Source organism: Scleropages formosus, chromosome 21 (assembly GCF_900964775.1).
Source record: "Scleropages formosus chromosome 21, fSclFor1.1, whole genome shotgun sequence".
In the NCBI taxonomy this organism is placed as follows: domain Eukaryota; kingdom Metazoa; phylum Chordata; class Actinopteri; order Osteoglossiformes; family Osteoglossidae; genus Scleropages; species Scleropages formosus.
In genome coordinates this window covers 11,107,469-11,121,207 of record NC_041826.1, presented here as the reverse complement: position 1 = coordinate 11,121,207, position 13,739 = coordinate 11,107,469, and the positions used below count along the sequence as shown (strand labels likewise).

The following is a 13,739-nucleotide window of genomic DNA, read 5'->3' as shown; positions in this document are numbered from 1 at the left end:
GGTGTCCCCTCCCCCTCCAGCCTTGTGCCCTGTGTTGCCAGGTTAGCCTCCGGTTTGCCATGATCCCATTCGGGATAAGCAATTTCAGACAGTGTGTGTGTATAGATGTGCTCTTCTACACAGTGCATCACCTGCCATCAATCCAGAGTGTTAAGTGTAGATTGGAGAAGTGATGCGTGCTACATGTGATGCAGAAATACTTAACATACAAGAGGAGGCCACATAACTTTCTACATCCTTTTTACATCATCACTGCACAAAATTTATTTTTCCCGAGTAACAAATCTCTGCCTGTCTGCCAAGGGTTTCCTGCAGGACAGTGAGTAATTGTCACTGCTCTGCAGACAAATGAAGCAGAATTCATGTGTGCAGCTTGGGCATGTGACATTATTGCATCCATCAATGTGCATCAACACACAGTGGCATTTAGGACAGGCACGGAAGATGGGGCAGCCATAAATGCAGCTCCTGGGGTTGGTGATCGTGTTACAGGTGAGAAGTGTGTACACCACTTCACAGGACTGGTTGCTGCAGTGCTCCATGCCATCTTTATGAGTGGGCTTCCAGGGGGCTAGGCAAAACCTACAGAATAGATGGGACTCAGGGCTCCGGGAGCACTCAGTATATCCAGTGGTGTCCAGAGATGGCCTCAGGATGCCAGGACATCTAGGGCACTGGGGTTGAGAGGAAAAAAGAAGAAGCCAGACTAATTTTCCCTTTGAGAACAGGAGAACGGAACATGCCATCTGTCCTTCCTGGAGGATGTCTGGATTTCCTTAGGTCCAGTCATTGATCATACCACAAAGGAAGTTTTCATAACCACTTAGTGGGAAGTCTGTGGTAGGGCCTTCCCTTACTGTATATTGTACATATTTCTAGCCATGTGTGTCAGGTGGACTCTGTATCATCACTGATGATGAAAATGAAGAATATTATTATTATAGAGGTATAAACACAGGTAGCGGACAGCAAGGAAATGTAGAAATGTAAGTTTCTCACTTTGCTCATTTCAGTCTCTGCCTGACTTATGGCATCATATGGCACCTCTCTAAGTTCTTCTGCAGCGGAATAGGAATTACCTGTGAAATAGATAAAGATATTGTATGTACAATGTAGGATATACACACACACATTTTCAGAACCACTTGTCCCATATGGGGTCACGGAGCCTACCAGGTAACACAGGACATAAGGCCAGAGGGGGAGGGGACACACCCAGGACAGGACTGTGGTCTAACCCACTGCACCACCGCACCCCCACAACAGTGTAATATGTTTGAGCTATTGCTAACTGAAGCCATTGCATGTGTTGCTCATCACCAAGATCAAAAAGTTGAAGCACAATGGTATAGAAAAGTAGGACTTCCAGGCTGCTCTGCTATTTGGTTATATGTCCCAAATTTTCAGGGGGAATTTGAAAAGGGTGCAAAATGCTCATTATGCATGTATCATAAGCAACACATATGCCCTCCCATCTTAACTCTATGGTTCAGCATTCGATATTCACTCGGTCATGTAAGTGCAACCATACGCAGCAATCGGAGGACCTTGTAAAACGGGGTTTATGGGACAGCCACCCACATTGTAACCAAAACACACCAAAGCCACTGGCTTGAAAACATGACTTCAGGAAATTGCTTTGTCTTTATTATCCCTGAACGATATGTACTGGCCTTCCAAATACACCAATCTTATACTGTATATAGAGAGGGATGCCTGTCTTCGTTGTCAAATGGGTCAAAAAATGGCATTTCAGTTCCAGTGGTGTAGAATTGAAATCAATACATGATATGGTCTTCTGAATTTCAAAAGTGAAAGAGAGAATACAATGAGGAGTGTTATGTTCAAAGGGATGGTTTGAGATTACAGTCTTTGGTTATAGTGTAATTTGACTTCACGGTTTTGTTTCAGAGACCATACAGGGTCAAAAGAGTCAGGTTTGGGTCAATTAGATTAGGATAAGGTTTGGTTGGATTGTAATTTTGCTTTCGTCAAGAGGCAATAAACCTCACCCACTGTCTTACCAAATTCCTTACTGCTTATAACTCTTAGACCCCAAAGTTATTTAAAGTGATAATCATTTATATATTCCAGCATTTCTATCCAACACAATAAATACAGCTTTTCTTTTTATAAACTGAAAGGTACATCTTCTTTGCTGAAAACAAGGAAAATAGTCAAAATTGATAATTTAATGTGTTCATAAAAACATACCCATCTTTTAAAGCGTTGTCTGCTCCTGTCATCTGTGACTCCAACCCTTTATTGATTTTTGGTTTCTCCACAAGGGTACTGCATTTGTGCCGTATTAAGACTCTGAATCTTGTCTATAAGTGAAAGTGAAAGTGCAGCTCAGCAGGAACTGAGTGTTTATAAGCCGGGTTGTCTATAAAGCAAAATTTAGAAAGGAGCAGGAGCTGTAATGTACAGTTGTACTGTTTATCCTTCAGTATTTTCCAAATTTCTGGATAATTTTACCCTAAAATGTGATCAGATCTTCATTTAAGTTAGAATAGTTTTTGCTAATAAAAACTTAATTTCATCGTTTTGATCAATAAATGAATGGAAAAAGTATAGCCTTTCATGTGTTGCTTGTTCTGTTGGGTTCTATATTTTTATGACTTGATGAAAGTGTAATATTTTAGGTCAAATTCATGCAGAAGAAAAAATTCTGAAGGGTTCACAAACTTTGAAGCCTCACTGTACACATATGGTGCACATTACCAGTCTGTTTATAACAGTTGCCTGTTTATAACATCTTCTTTTATTGTAATCTGAATTGAAAGATAGCATTCTATATTGGTGTGTGGGCAATTTATTCTTATTGTTTTACTCCGTTACATAGCAGAATATTTTATGTTCAGCTTTGTATTTTATGAGTTCTTGTGGTGAGACAGTAACTGTATCTTGTTTCTCAAATTGGGAAAATCAGACAGATATTGTACAAAGAAGAAAGGGTAAAGTTTCTTTATGTATGACCCATACATTTAAAATAATCTATATATTTTAATGTCTCTTTTGAATATGTAAAGCTTGAAAAGTTCCCATAAATTCCACCTTCAATTTTTGTGAGACCCCCTACAAATGTCACAGCACTGTTCCATTGTCACTCACTGTTTTCATCAAATAATTTTCACACAAAAAGACCCAACTTTTTCTTGCCAATGGGAAAGTTGGTGTGTTAAAAACAGTCCAATGCTAAATGAGGTCAGGACTTGTCACATCCCCAGCAGCCAGGACATCAGCGACACCTGCTGTTCCCTGATGGAAATGGGGATAAAAGGGGACGCTGGAACAGACAGGGACATGGAACCTTGTTTGGCAAATGCTGTTTCCCCTCCAGATTGTGATTCCTGTTACTCCTTCTGATCTTGGCCTTTCGCTTGTGTGTTTTGACTATGATTCTTACCTCGCCATGTGTACTCTGACTGCTGATCACCTGACCATCGCCTGTCCCTTGACTACTACTATTGGATTGCGCTTGTCTGCTATAATAAAGATCACTTTGAAGAACTCTGTACTTGAGTCTGTCCTCTCGGAACGCGAAACCATGACAGAAGGTTCCGCCTCTAACCAGGACTCAGCAGAGTGTGTTCAGATCTGTACGGCACTCGCCGCCCAGGGCACTCTCCTTGGTGCTCACGACCAGACCCTTAAGCGCCTGGAAGAAACGGTGGAGAGACTGATTCAGGCACTGCAAGCCAGAGGAATCATACAGCCCGTCGCTGCATCGCACATCGCGACCCCAGAGCGGTATGATGGCATTCCCAACCAGCGTCAGGACTTTCTGATACAATACAAGTTGGTCTTTGAGTGCTCTCCTTGCATGTACAGAACTGATGAAGCTAAGATTGCCTTTGCCCTGTCCTTACTGGTGGGTCCGGCCCAAGCGTGGGCAGCGGCCGGGTGGCACACGTGTCAAAAGACCACCTACACTGCCTTTTGCGAGAAGTTCGAGGCAGTGTTTAATCACCCTCACGCCAGCCGCACAGCAGAGGACCGTCTCTGGCATGTGAAGCAGGGAAACCGTACCGTGGCACAATACGCCCTTGAATTTTGACCCATTGCAGCGAAGAGTGGCTGGAACTCTGCCGCCCTCCATACTGGTTTCCATAATGGTCTGAACCCACGGATCCAGGCTGACCTGACGTACAGGGGGAAGGATTGGACCTTTGACCAGCATGTGGAGAGTGCCATTGATAATCTCGGTTGGAATCGACAGGGTCACAGGGAGTTGGCTCTCTTCCCCGCATGCAGGTCCAGTGATGAACCTGAGCCCATGCAGGTAGGGCCGAGCCGGTTGGGTCCAGAGGAGCGGAGGCATCACCTGGTGGGGAACCTATGCCTCCACTGTGGTTCACCAGAACGCCTCCGAGCATCCTGCCCAGTAAGGCCACCCCAGGGGACCTCAAGGGAGTCCAAGGTGAGTTCCGGGGAGTACAGGGGCCAATTACGATTACCTGTCTGTATAACATGGGAGGGGAACCAGGTCCATATAAGAGCACTAATTGACTCCGGAGCCGCTGGGTGTTTTATGGACTGGGGCTTTGCTAAAAAACATCATGTTCCTCGTAAAATTTGAGAAGTCACACTAAAGGTTAAAGCACTCGATGGTCAACTCCTCAGGTCCGAAGTAGTGGACACTTGCAACATACAACTAGAGACAGGAGCATGCCACCAGGAGGTACTTACCTTTTTCCTAATACGAGCCCCTGACACCCCAATTATATTAGGATTTCCCTGGTTCCCTGATCCAGTTTTTTGTTGGAGCACTAAAGAATTGATTTCTTGGGGACATAACTGTCGCTCTGCTTGTTTAACTCTTCCCTGCCGCGCTATGTTGGTGGAGGGCATAGAGGGACTTCCTCCACCAGAGCAGAATACGAGGACCTTCGGGAGGTATTCAGTAAAGCCCAGGCAGCACAACTCCCACCGCACCGACCCTGGGACTGTGCAATCGATCTTTTGCCAGAAACCACACCTCCCCCGGGTCGGATATACCCGCTGTCCTTGCCGGAACAGAGGGCCATGCAAGACTACATTTCCGAAGCACTCGCCTCTGGGCTCATCCGACCGTCCACTTCTCCAGCATCAGCAGGTTTCTTCTTCATCAGTAAAAAAGATGGGGGGGTTACGACCCTGTATTGATTATCGTGGTTTGAATGCCATTACGGTTAAATATCCTCACCCATTACCTTTAATCACAGCCACCCTAGAAAAACATTCACGGTTCCTCGTGGTTCACCAAGCTTGATCTCCGCAGTGCTTATAATTTGATCCGAATCCGCGAGGGGGACGAATGGAAGACAGCATTTTCCACCACCCAGGGGCATTATGAGTATCGGGTCATGCCGTTTGGCCTCGTGAACGCCCCCTCAGTCTTCGAAGCATTCCTGAATCATGTGCTGGGTGATTTCATTAATCATTGTGTCAATCTCGACAACATTCTGATCTACTTACTCCAGGACCCGAGAAGAGCATATCCATCAGATCCGTGCAGTCTTGTTGCACCTTCTAGAGGAAAAGCTGTATGTCAAGGGAGAGAAATGTGTCTTCCACTCGGGCCAAGTCTCCTTTCTGGGTTACATTCTGAGCCGCGAGGGAATCTCCATGGACCCCCAAAAAGTTAATGCGGTGACATCCTGGCCCTGACCTACGATGGTAAGAGCGCTCCAGCGTTTCCTAGGCTTCGCTATTACCATCATTCCATCCGCGGTTTCAGCACCGTGGCGGCCCCCCTCACTGCTCTCACCACCTGTAAGGAATGTAGGCTCCCATGGGCAGAAAACGCAGAGAGGGCATTCTAAGAGCTGAAAACCTGCTTCACGTCAGCCCCAGTACTGAAACAGCCAGACCCCTCTTTGCCATTTGTAGTGGAGGTTGACGCCTCCTTGGTCCGTGTAGGAGCGGTTTTATCCCAGAGGCAAGGGGACCCTCCGAAACTGTATCCATGTGCCTTTTTTCGCGAAAGATGTCTCCAGCGGAACGTAACTATGACATTATGAACAGGGAACTCCTAGCCATCAAGTTAGCCCTCGAAGAATGGTGACACTGGCTAGAGGGGGCTACACATCCATTCCTGGTACTTACCAATCACAGAAACCTTGAATACCTGGAAAAGGCCAAACGATTAAACTGCCGCCAGGCGAGGTGGGCTCCGTTCTTCACCTGGTTTAATTTTAGTGTCTTATCGCCCTGGTTCCAAAAATACCAAGGCAGATGCCCTGTCCGGAATCCATGACCCCGAGCCTACTCCAACCGTTCCAGAGGGGATTCTGCCTGACGGATGCATGGTGGGGCCCGTCTAGTGGCAATTACTCCAAGAAGTTCAAGATGCCCAGGCTAACAAGACGGAACCCCCCGAAAAACCTGCTGGAAGAGAATACGTGCCTAGTCAGCTCTGAACTGCCGTGATGAAGTGGGCCCATGAAGCACCGGAAGCGGGCCACCCAGGTATACGATGCATGCTTTCTCTTTTACAGGGGAAGTTCTGGTGGCCTTCAGTGGCACCAGGGACTTCGTGCAGGCATGCGTTACTTGTGCCCAGACTCGGACCCTGCCCGAAAAGGCTGCTGGCCTCCTGGAACTGCTGCCCGTTCCCACTCGGCCCTGGACTCATGTTGCCCTAGACTTCCTGGTGAACCTGCCAACCTCTGAGGGTAAGACAGCAATTCTCACGGTGGTTGACCGGTTCTCCAAAGCTTGCCGTCTGGTCCCTCTTCTGAAATTACCAACCGCCGTCGAGGTCACAGAGATCCTCTTTGAACAAGTCTTCCGACTCTACGGACCCCAGTTCACCTCCCAAGTATGGAAAGCCTTTTGGTGGCGGCTTGGCATCACGGTAAGCCTCACGTCTAGTTTCCATCCACAGGCCAAGGGGCAGGTAGAGCGCCTGCGACAGGATGTCACACGCTATCTTCGGGCTTACTGTTTCCAGCAGCCGCAGCACTGGGCTCATTACCTGTCATGGGCAGAGTACGCTCACAACTCCTCGGTGCATTTGTCCACAGGTCTCTCGCAGTTTTAGCGTGTCTTAGGATATCAGCCTGCTCTGTTTCCAAGGGATTCTCCACAGAGTTCTGTTCCTGCCGTGGAGACCTGGCATTGTTGAGAGCGACAAGGTGTGGAGGACGGTGCGGAACCACCTGCTGCGCAGTTCCGAACGGATCGACATCGACGCATGATATCCTTCCTGCCTGGGCAACGTGTGGCTTTCTACCCAGGACCTGCGACTCAAGATACTATCGAAAAAGTTAGGGCCTCGTTACATAGGCCCGTTCAAGATATTGGGCAGGGTAACCCCAGTCACCTACCGCCTGCAGTTGCCCCTAGATCTCCAGGTACACCCCACCTTCCATGTGTCTCTCTTGAAACGGGTAGGGGTGTCCTTTCATCAGCTGCCAGCAGACACAGTTCAGTCTCCTCTGTTGCCCATCGAGGGGAGACTGAACCTACGGGGTTCGGGCACTGCTGGACTCCCACCAGCGGCGGGGTCGGCTGCAGTATCTAGTCGATTGGGAGGGGTACAACCCGGAGGAATGCTTGTGGGTGGCTGCATCCGACATTCTTGATCCTGATCTCATCGCTGTCTTCCACAGGGATCACCCAGAGCATCCGGCTCCTTGGGGGCGCCCGCCGTCAAAGCCTAGGGCATCTGGGGCCGCCCGGGGGGGGGTACTGTCACGTCCCCCAGCAGCCAGGACATCAGTGACACCTGCTGTTCCCTGATGGAAATGGGGATAACAGGGGATGTGGAACAGACAGGGACATGGAACCTTATTTGGCAAACACCGTTTCCCCTCCAGATTGTGATTCCTGTTACTCCTTCTGGTCTTGGCCTTTCGCCTGTGTGTTTTGACTATGATTCTTACCTCGCCATGTGTACTCTGATTGCTGATCGCCCGACCATCGCCTGTCCCTTGACTACTACTGTTGGATTGCGCTTGTCTGCTATAATAAACATCACTTTGAAGAACTCTGCACTTGAGTCCGTCCTCTCAGAACGCGAAACCATGACAGGACTAAAGTAAGAAATCAGAGGTTATGTAAAAAAGTTTTAATGCACAGAGTAAAATATGTAAACACAAAACTGGGAAAATTTTAAATCAATCTACATCTAAAACCAACAGCCACTAAGTTACAACTGTAAAAAATATATAGAAAGAATAAAAAGACAATTATATAGCAAAATCCTAAATAGACTCTAATAATTTTTCTGCATGTTTTGCTAATAACATACACAAGGGTAGTAAAAGCACCCAAAGATAGATTATTTTACTCTAAAATGGGCCAGTCACCTCCTGAGCTGAAGTTTTTGATAGTACCACAAGGTGCAAGATATTTCATAATAGTCACTAGACCTCGTTGGACCATAACCAAGAACGTCTCTAAAGATCTGTCCTCTGAAACCATGACTTTCTCACTGGTGTGTACGGAGCACACCATGGCTACATGAGAAGCTGTGTATCGCCGAATATGAGCGTTTACCAAAAGCCTCAGTCTCTCATCTAACATGCTCATCTCTAAAACTCTGTCTCTTCATTGCTGTGTCCAAAGGGACATAACTTCCTACCAAGTCAGTCTGTCATCACTGCTGTTTTTCCTCACCCTCCCTGTGCGTCCATGTGTGCGTGTGCGTCTCTCCCTTTTTCCACCCATCAACAAGTGGGTAGCCTAGTATCTAGCTGTCCACTCAACCAGTGCCCAGGCCACAGCTGCAGCTGAGCAGATGTATGACATATTTCTGCAGGTGTGCACAGTTCCATCCAGGAGGGGGGTGAGGGCAGGTCAGAGGGCCATTGTAACTTCAGTGTGGCTTCTGAAAGGGAATTATAAACAGCAGAAGAAAATTTTCAATACATACTATGGAGCTAAACATCCTCTTGTTCAGAGCCAACCAGGACTGGAAAACCTGAATGCTGGATACATTTCTACATCTGGAGGGAGTTCTCCAGGACCCATTACATTAAGACAGAGCATTGTAGCATGTAATTTAGAAGCTAACTTTAACATTGTCCTCTAGAGTGGACAAAAATTAATGGTTTGGTTTGCTATTCCCTTCAAGTACCCTTTAAGTGTATAATAATACAATGTACCATTCATGCATGTCAATTATTTATAAATCTTTATAAATCTTTATGGTTTATATTAGACCATATAAAGGGGGATTGTGACTTACAGTGAAGTTAGCTTATGACAGCTGTTGGAACGGAACTCTATCTTAAGTCATCATCTGCCAGGGTGGCGTTACGTGCTGCTGGAGTTTTTCCTGATCTAACGAGTCACTGCAAGTCTGGCTGCTAAGTGTTAACAGTTCTCAGTGAAAGAGGCTGAATTTCAATGAACCCATACACTTGTGCTGTCGCCAGCAGGGAGCGCTAATCCCGACAAACCTTGTCCCGATGACTCCTCTGATGGACTTTGAGCTCATCTGGATCTGCAAACATCTTTTGGCAAAATGGACACACTGCCTCTGGAACAGTTCTCCAGAACACCCGTCGAGGAGAACCACTGAGCTTGGTTAGACCCCCCAACTGCGTTTGGTCAGGTTCCACAACTGAACGGAGACCAGGGACGGGCGACCCTCCCTCGTTTGCACTGAGCTGGGTGACAGCCAAACAAATGGGTCTCAGTATGGGATCCAAAGCCATGGCTGAGGGGTCGCCTTTGCCTCCCATCTCCAACTGGGCCCGGCCGACATCTGAGCCAGACAGGACTGGGGGCTCACAGGGGATCGTGTTGGATACACTTGTGTTCACAGTGGGATGGTCGGCAGGCAGAATGGCAGTTGCACTTAGTTTGTGTGTTTCAGCAGCTGCTTCTGCACCATTGGCCCACTCCTGCTTCATAGCACCATGCGTTAAAGGGCGCCCTGATCCTGCCTGTATGTGGGCGTTCCCAGCACTGTGGGCCTCGGAACGGAGCAGCCCGGCACTCCAGCTCTCCAGGGGCGGCACAGACAGCTGCTGGATGCAGTGGTGCAGTGACGGGTAATCGACGTACTTGAACTTTGGCTCTCGGCCCTCACTGTTTGCAGCAGTCGGGCCGGTAGGCCTAATGGGTCCACACTTCGCCAGCCAACTGTCCAGTGGGGGCACAGCCAGCTGCTGAATGCACTGGTGCAAGGAGGGGAAGTCCACATACTGGAACCGGGGCACCTTGCAGGGCACGTCAGACAGCTCCTCCTTTTTCACCCTGATGGGCGGAGCTTCCTGCGCTGCAACCCCCTGTCCGGCAGGCTTGGCGTTTGGACGCTGCCTAGCCTCACGCCTAGGTCTGCCAGTGTGCTCTACGGGGCAGGGCCCCCACCTCTCCATGGCCCTTCGTGCTCCAGGGCCTCCCTCCTGCAGACATACACACAAAAAAACATCTATTTGCACTTTAACAGCTCTGCCACATTTCAAGGTTCGCCACGAAATTAAGACTTGCATACGTTTGGGGTGTGTGTTTGGATCTGGGTTTGAATCTGGCTCAGTCTGTGTGGGGTTTTCATGTTTTTTCCTTGTTTGCATAGCTTTCCTTTAGGCACTCTGGTTTCCTCCCAGTCAAAAGATGTTTCTGGTGAGTTGGGGAATCTATATGTCCTCAGAATGTGGGAGTATGTGTAGTAGATTGGTGTCCTGTCCAGGGTATACCCTGCTTGTGCCATGTGCTTCTGGGATAGGCTCTGGACCACTGTGTTCCTGCACTGGGGAAGCAGTTGATGGTTTTGAAGACCTGAGAGTTTTGTAAAAATTGCAGACTAAGTAAAGAAACTTTTAAACTTTCCACTCTGGAACTTCCATTTGATCCAGTCCTAGTGGAGAAAATTTTTACAAGCAGTGTTTTACTTTGACCATTAACTTATTCTAAAACACGCTTCCAGGGCCATTACCCTGTACAAAACACGCTTCCAGGGCCATTACCCTGTACAGCACTTTAAACCACAGGGACATCAATCAAATGTACAGAACAGTGTACTGGGCCAGTCTCCTAGGCAACAGTAGCCAGGAGACCAGCACAGCCGCAGGAGATGCACCCCAACACACCCCACCCGGGTGCAAAAGAATTGTTCAAAAGTCTGTGGGGAAGGGGGTGTAACCCAGGCAGCAGGAACTTGGCAACAGCAGCGAAGGGGGGGAAGTGGAGAGGGGTTCGAGGCGCTCGGCTGCTCCGGCCCCGTGACAGCGATATAAATAGCTCCGCAGGTACGAAGGAAGAGGGAAAGTAGGTCAGAGTGTGGCTGATGATCACTGCCAGGGGCCTAAAACAACATATCCATCAGGCATGGAGTGATGTGTGAGCCCCACAACACGCAAGGCCACTCAAGAAATTGGGGTCCCACACATAAACACACACATATACAGTACACACAATCCTCCAACAAAAGGAGAACCCTGTCACCAACACAGAAAGACAGGAAAACACACATCAAGACACACACATTGGCACAAAGGCACTCTGGGCACACACAGAAGTGGCTGAACACCCTTGCTAGTTTCTGAAACACAAACAAACACAAAATTTCTTGCACATGCATGGGATTAACTGCACCTGCTTTCAGGAAAAAAAAAAAAAAAAAAAAAAAAAACATCCAGAAGAGACTGAGAAAGGTAACTGTGTGGTGGCTCAATTTTTTTTTATTTATGATAGCATTTTATATTGGCACGTGTTTGAGATTGAGTAATGATTTTAATTCTGCTACAGTGTGAACGTTTATCATTTTTTGTGTGTGTGTGTGTGTGTGTTAAAGCTGTCCGAAGCTCCGTGGCGACGGTCAGGTGACTTAAGTTTTGTACACACATGCACACCACAGCAGCCTCCAGGTCCCCCCCCCCCATACCTCCACACACCTCCACACGTCCCAGAGAGAAAACGTGAGCGCGCACCCGGGGCATGCCGGAGGCGCGCGCGAGACACGCCAGAGAACGGCGCGATCCGCATCCCACAGTGCACACGCGCGTTCACCGACTTGTAGGAGGAACTGGGTCACGCGCGCTGCCCTACATTTCGGCGGTTTGTTGTCTTCAGTCTCGCAGCCCCTCCCGCCCAGCAACCGCTCCGAAAGCGAGTTGAAGTCGGGGGGGGGGGCTAATAACGTACAATAGGAGCACAGAATAAAACCACAAGTTAAAGCAAGAAAACGGTCCTTGCGACCTGCATTACTTAATAAGCTCGAATATCAGTCGATACTTAATCATGAGTTACGCGCGCAACTGGTAACATCAACTGTCACGTAACGCACGTGTTTCCATCATGATCATGTCTTCGTTCGTATCACGCAGCTACTGGGGGGACAGGTGGGACATGACACCACACCATCGAACGACCGCACACACACTCCCGTCTGTCTGGGCTGCTATGTATGACGCGCACGGTGCGCGTTTACCTGCGTGTTGTTGCCGCTCATGGGACTCCGGGGGATGCGCGCGCACTCCGCATCATCTGCAGGCGGAATGGAGCTCGGATCCGCACACACCTATCCGCTGCGGTCCCACCTGTCAGTGTGAGCGTTTCGCGCGGGGACACGCGTTGTGTAAACAGCGCCCTCCCAGGACCACCCCTCCGCGCACTTTCGGCGCGGCTCCTCCCGGTCGCATCCAGACACTCTGGCCACGTATCTCACCGTGCTTTTCGGACCTCCTGAGACACGCCCATTGCCAGGCCCTTGTGGCACAATCTGTCCAATAGGCGGGGCGCAAACAGCAAGTGGGTGGGGCCTTCCTGCCCTACTTCTTGACCAATTAGAGCGGCGTTACAGTGGAGCAGTCGCGTCGCCTCGCGTCGCCTCACGCTGCCAGTGGCTCCGCGTTCTATGTATTCAATGTATTCAACATATTCAATGTGCTGTAATACAAGAGGGCAGAAGTGGAGCGGAGGAACTCGAAAGTGTTTGAATGTGTGTCTTAGTCACCACTGGCGGTGGCTTCAGCGTACCTCATTGTACAGGCGCCTCCCAGTGCCAAGAACAAGCTGTACTGTAGCGCAGTACCTACAGAACTAACACGGGCAAAGCAACTTTCCTTCAGAAACACTAAAACAGCACTGTCTGAGGCGCTGTGAACAGAAGCTGTGAACATTAGAGGTTCCACACCAACCGTCCACCAAAACGTAAAGCTCCTCCACCTTTTGAACACCGTCTCAGGGTTGTACGGTTGAAGTCGGAACACGGCATTTTCACTCTACAACAGAAAAATTTTAAAAAAACGGTGAAGAAAATGTTACATTTATTTAGCAGATGCTTTTCTCCAAAGCGACTTCCAATGAACTCTGTGTAGTGTTATCAACCCGCACACCTTATTCACCAAAGTGACTTGCGTTGCTAGATCCTCTACTTACACTGGGTCACTCATCCATACATCAGTGGAACACACTCTCTCTGTCACTCACACACTACAGGTGAACCTGAACAGCATGCTTCTGGACTGTGGGAGGAAACCCACACAGACACAGGGAAAACATGCAAACTCCACACATACTGTGCGGGGATCGATCCCATGTCCTCTTGCATCACCTAGGTGCTGTGAGATAGCAGCACTACTCACTGTGCCACCATGCTGCCCATATAAAATACTTTCCAGAAAATAAACTGCAAAATGTGTCTGAAAATTAATAGATTTGTTTTTCATTTCAGGTACCACTGTACAATTATATAAACACTCATAACATTACAGTTACATTACAAACACAGTATTCGTAACTTTATTGCCACTGTGAAAATGAGTTATTTACAAATCAAAGCATTTGATTTGTACCTTTTT

General features: G+C 48.3%; 1 protein-coding gene and 1 long non-coding RNA gene across 2 annotated transcripts; both read right to left on the bottom strand.

The window, feature by feature from the left end:
• Nucleotides 1-42: 42 nt before the first annotated feature.
• LOC108918750 (uncharacterized) lies at nucleotides 43-2,386 on the bottom strand. Its single transcript, XR_001964863.1, has 3 exons — nucleotides 2,215-2,386; nucleotides 1,000-1,079; nucleotides 43-674 (listed from the first exon to the last, which is right to left on the bottom strand). It is a non-coding gene; the product is annotated as an uncharacterized LOC108918750 (long non-coding RNA).
• A 5,831-nt stretch (nucleotides 2,387-8,217) lies between these two features.
• LOC108918747 (uncharacterized) lies at nucleotides 8,218-12,590 on the bottom strand. Its single transcript, XM_018726250.1, has 3 exons — nucleotides 12,368-12,590; nucleotides 9,393-10,343; nucleotides 8,218-8,818 (listed from the first exon to the last, which is right to left on the bottom strand). The coding sequence occupies exons 1-3, from the start codon at nucleotides 12,386-12,388 to the stop codon at nucleotides 8,807-8,809; spliced, it is 984 nt and encodes a 327-aa protein (XP_018581766.1). The 5' UTR covers nucleotides 12,389-12,590; the 3' UTR covers nucleotides 8,218-8,806.
• Between the last annotated feature and the right edge of the window lie 1,149 nt (nucleotides 12,591-13,739).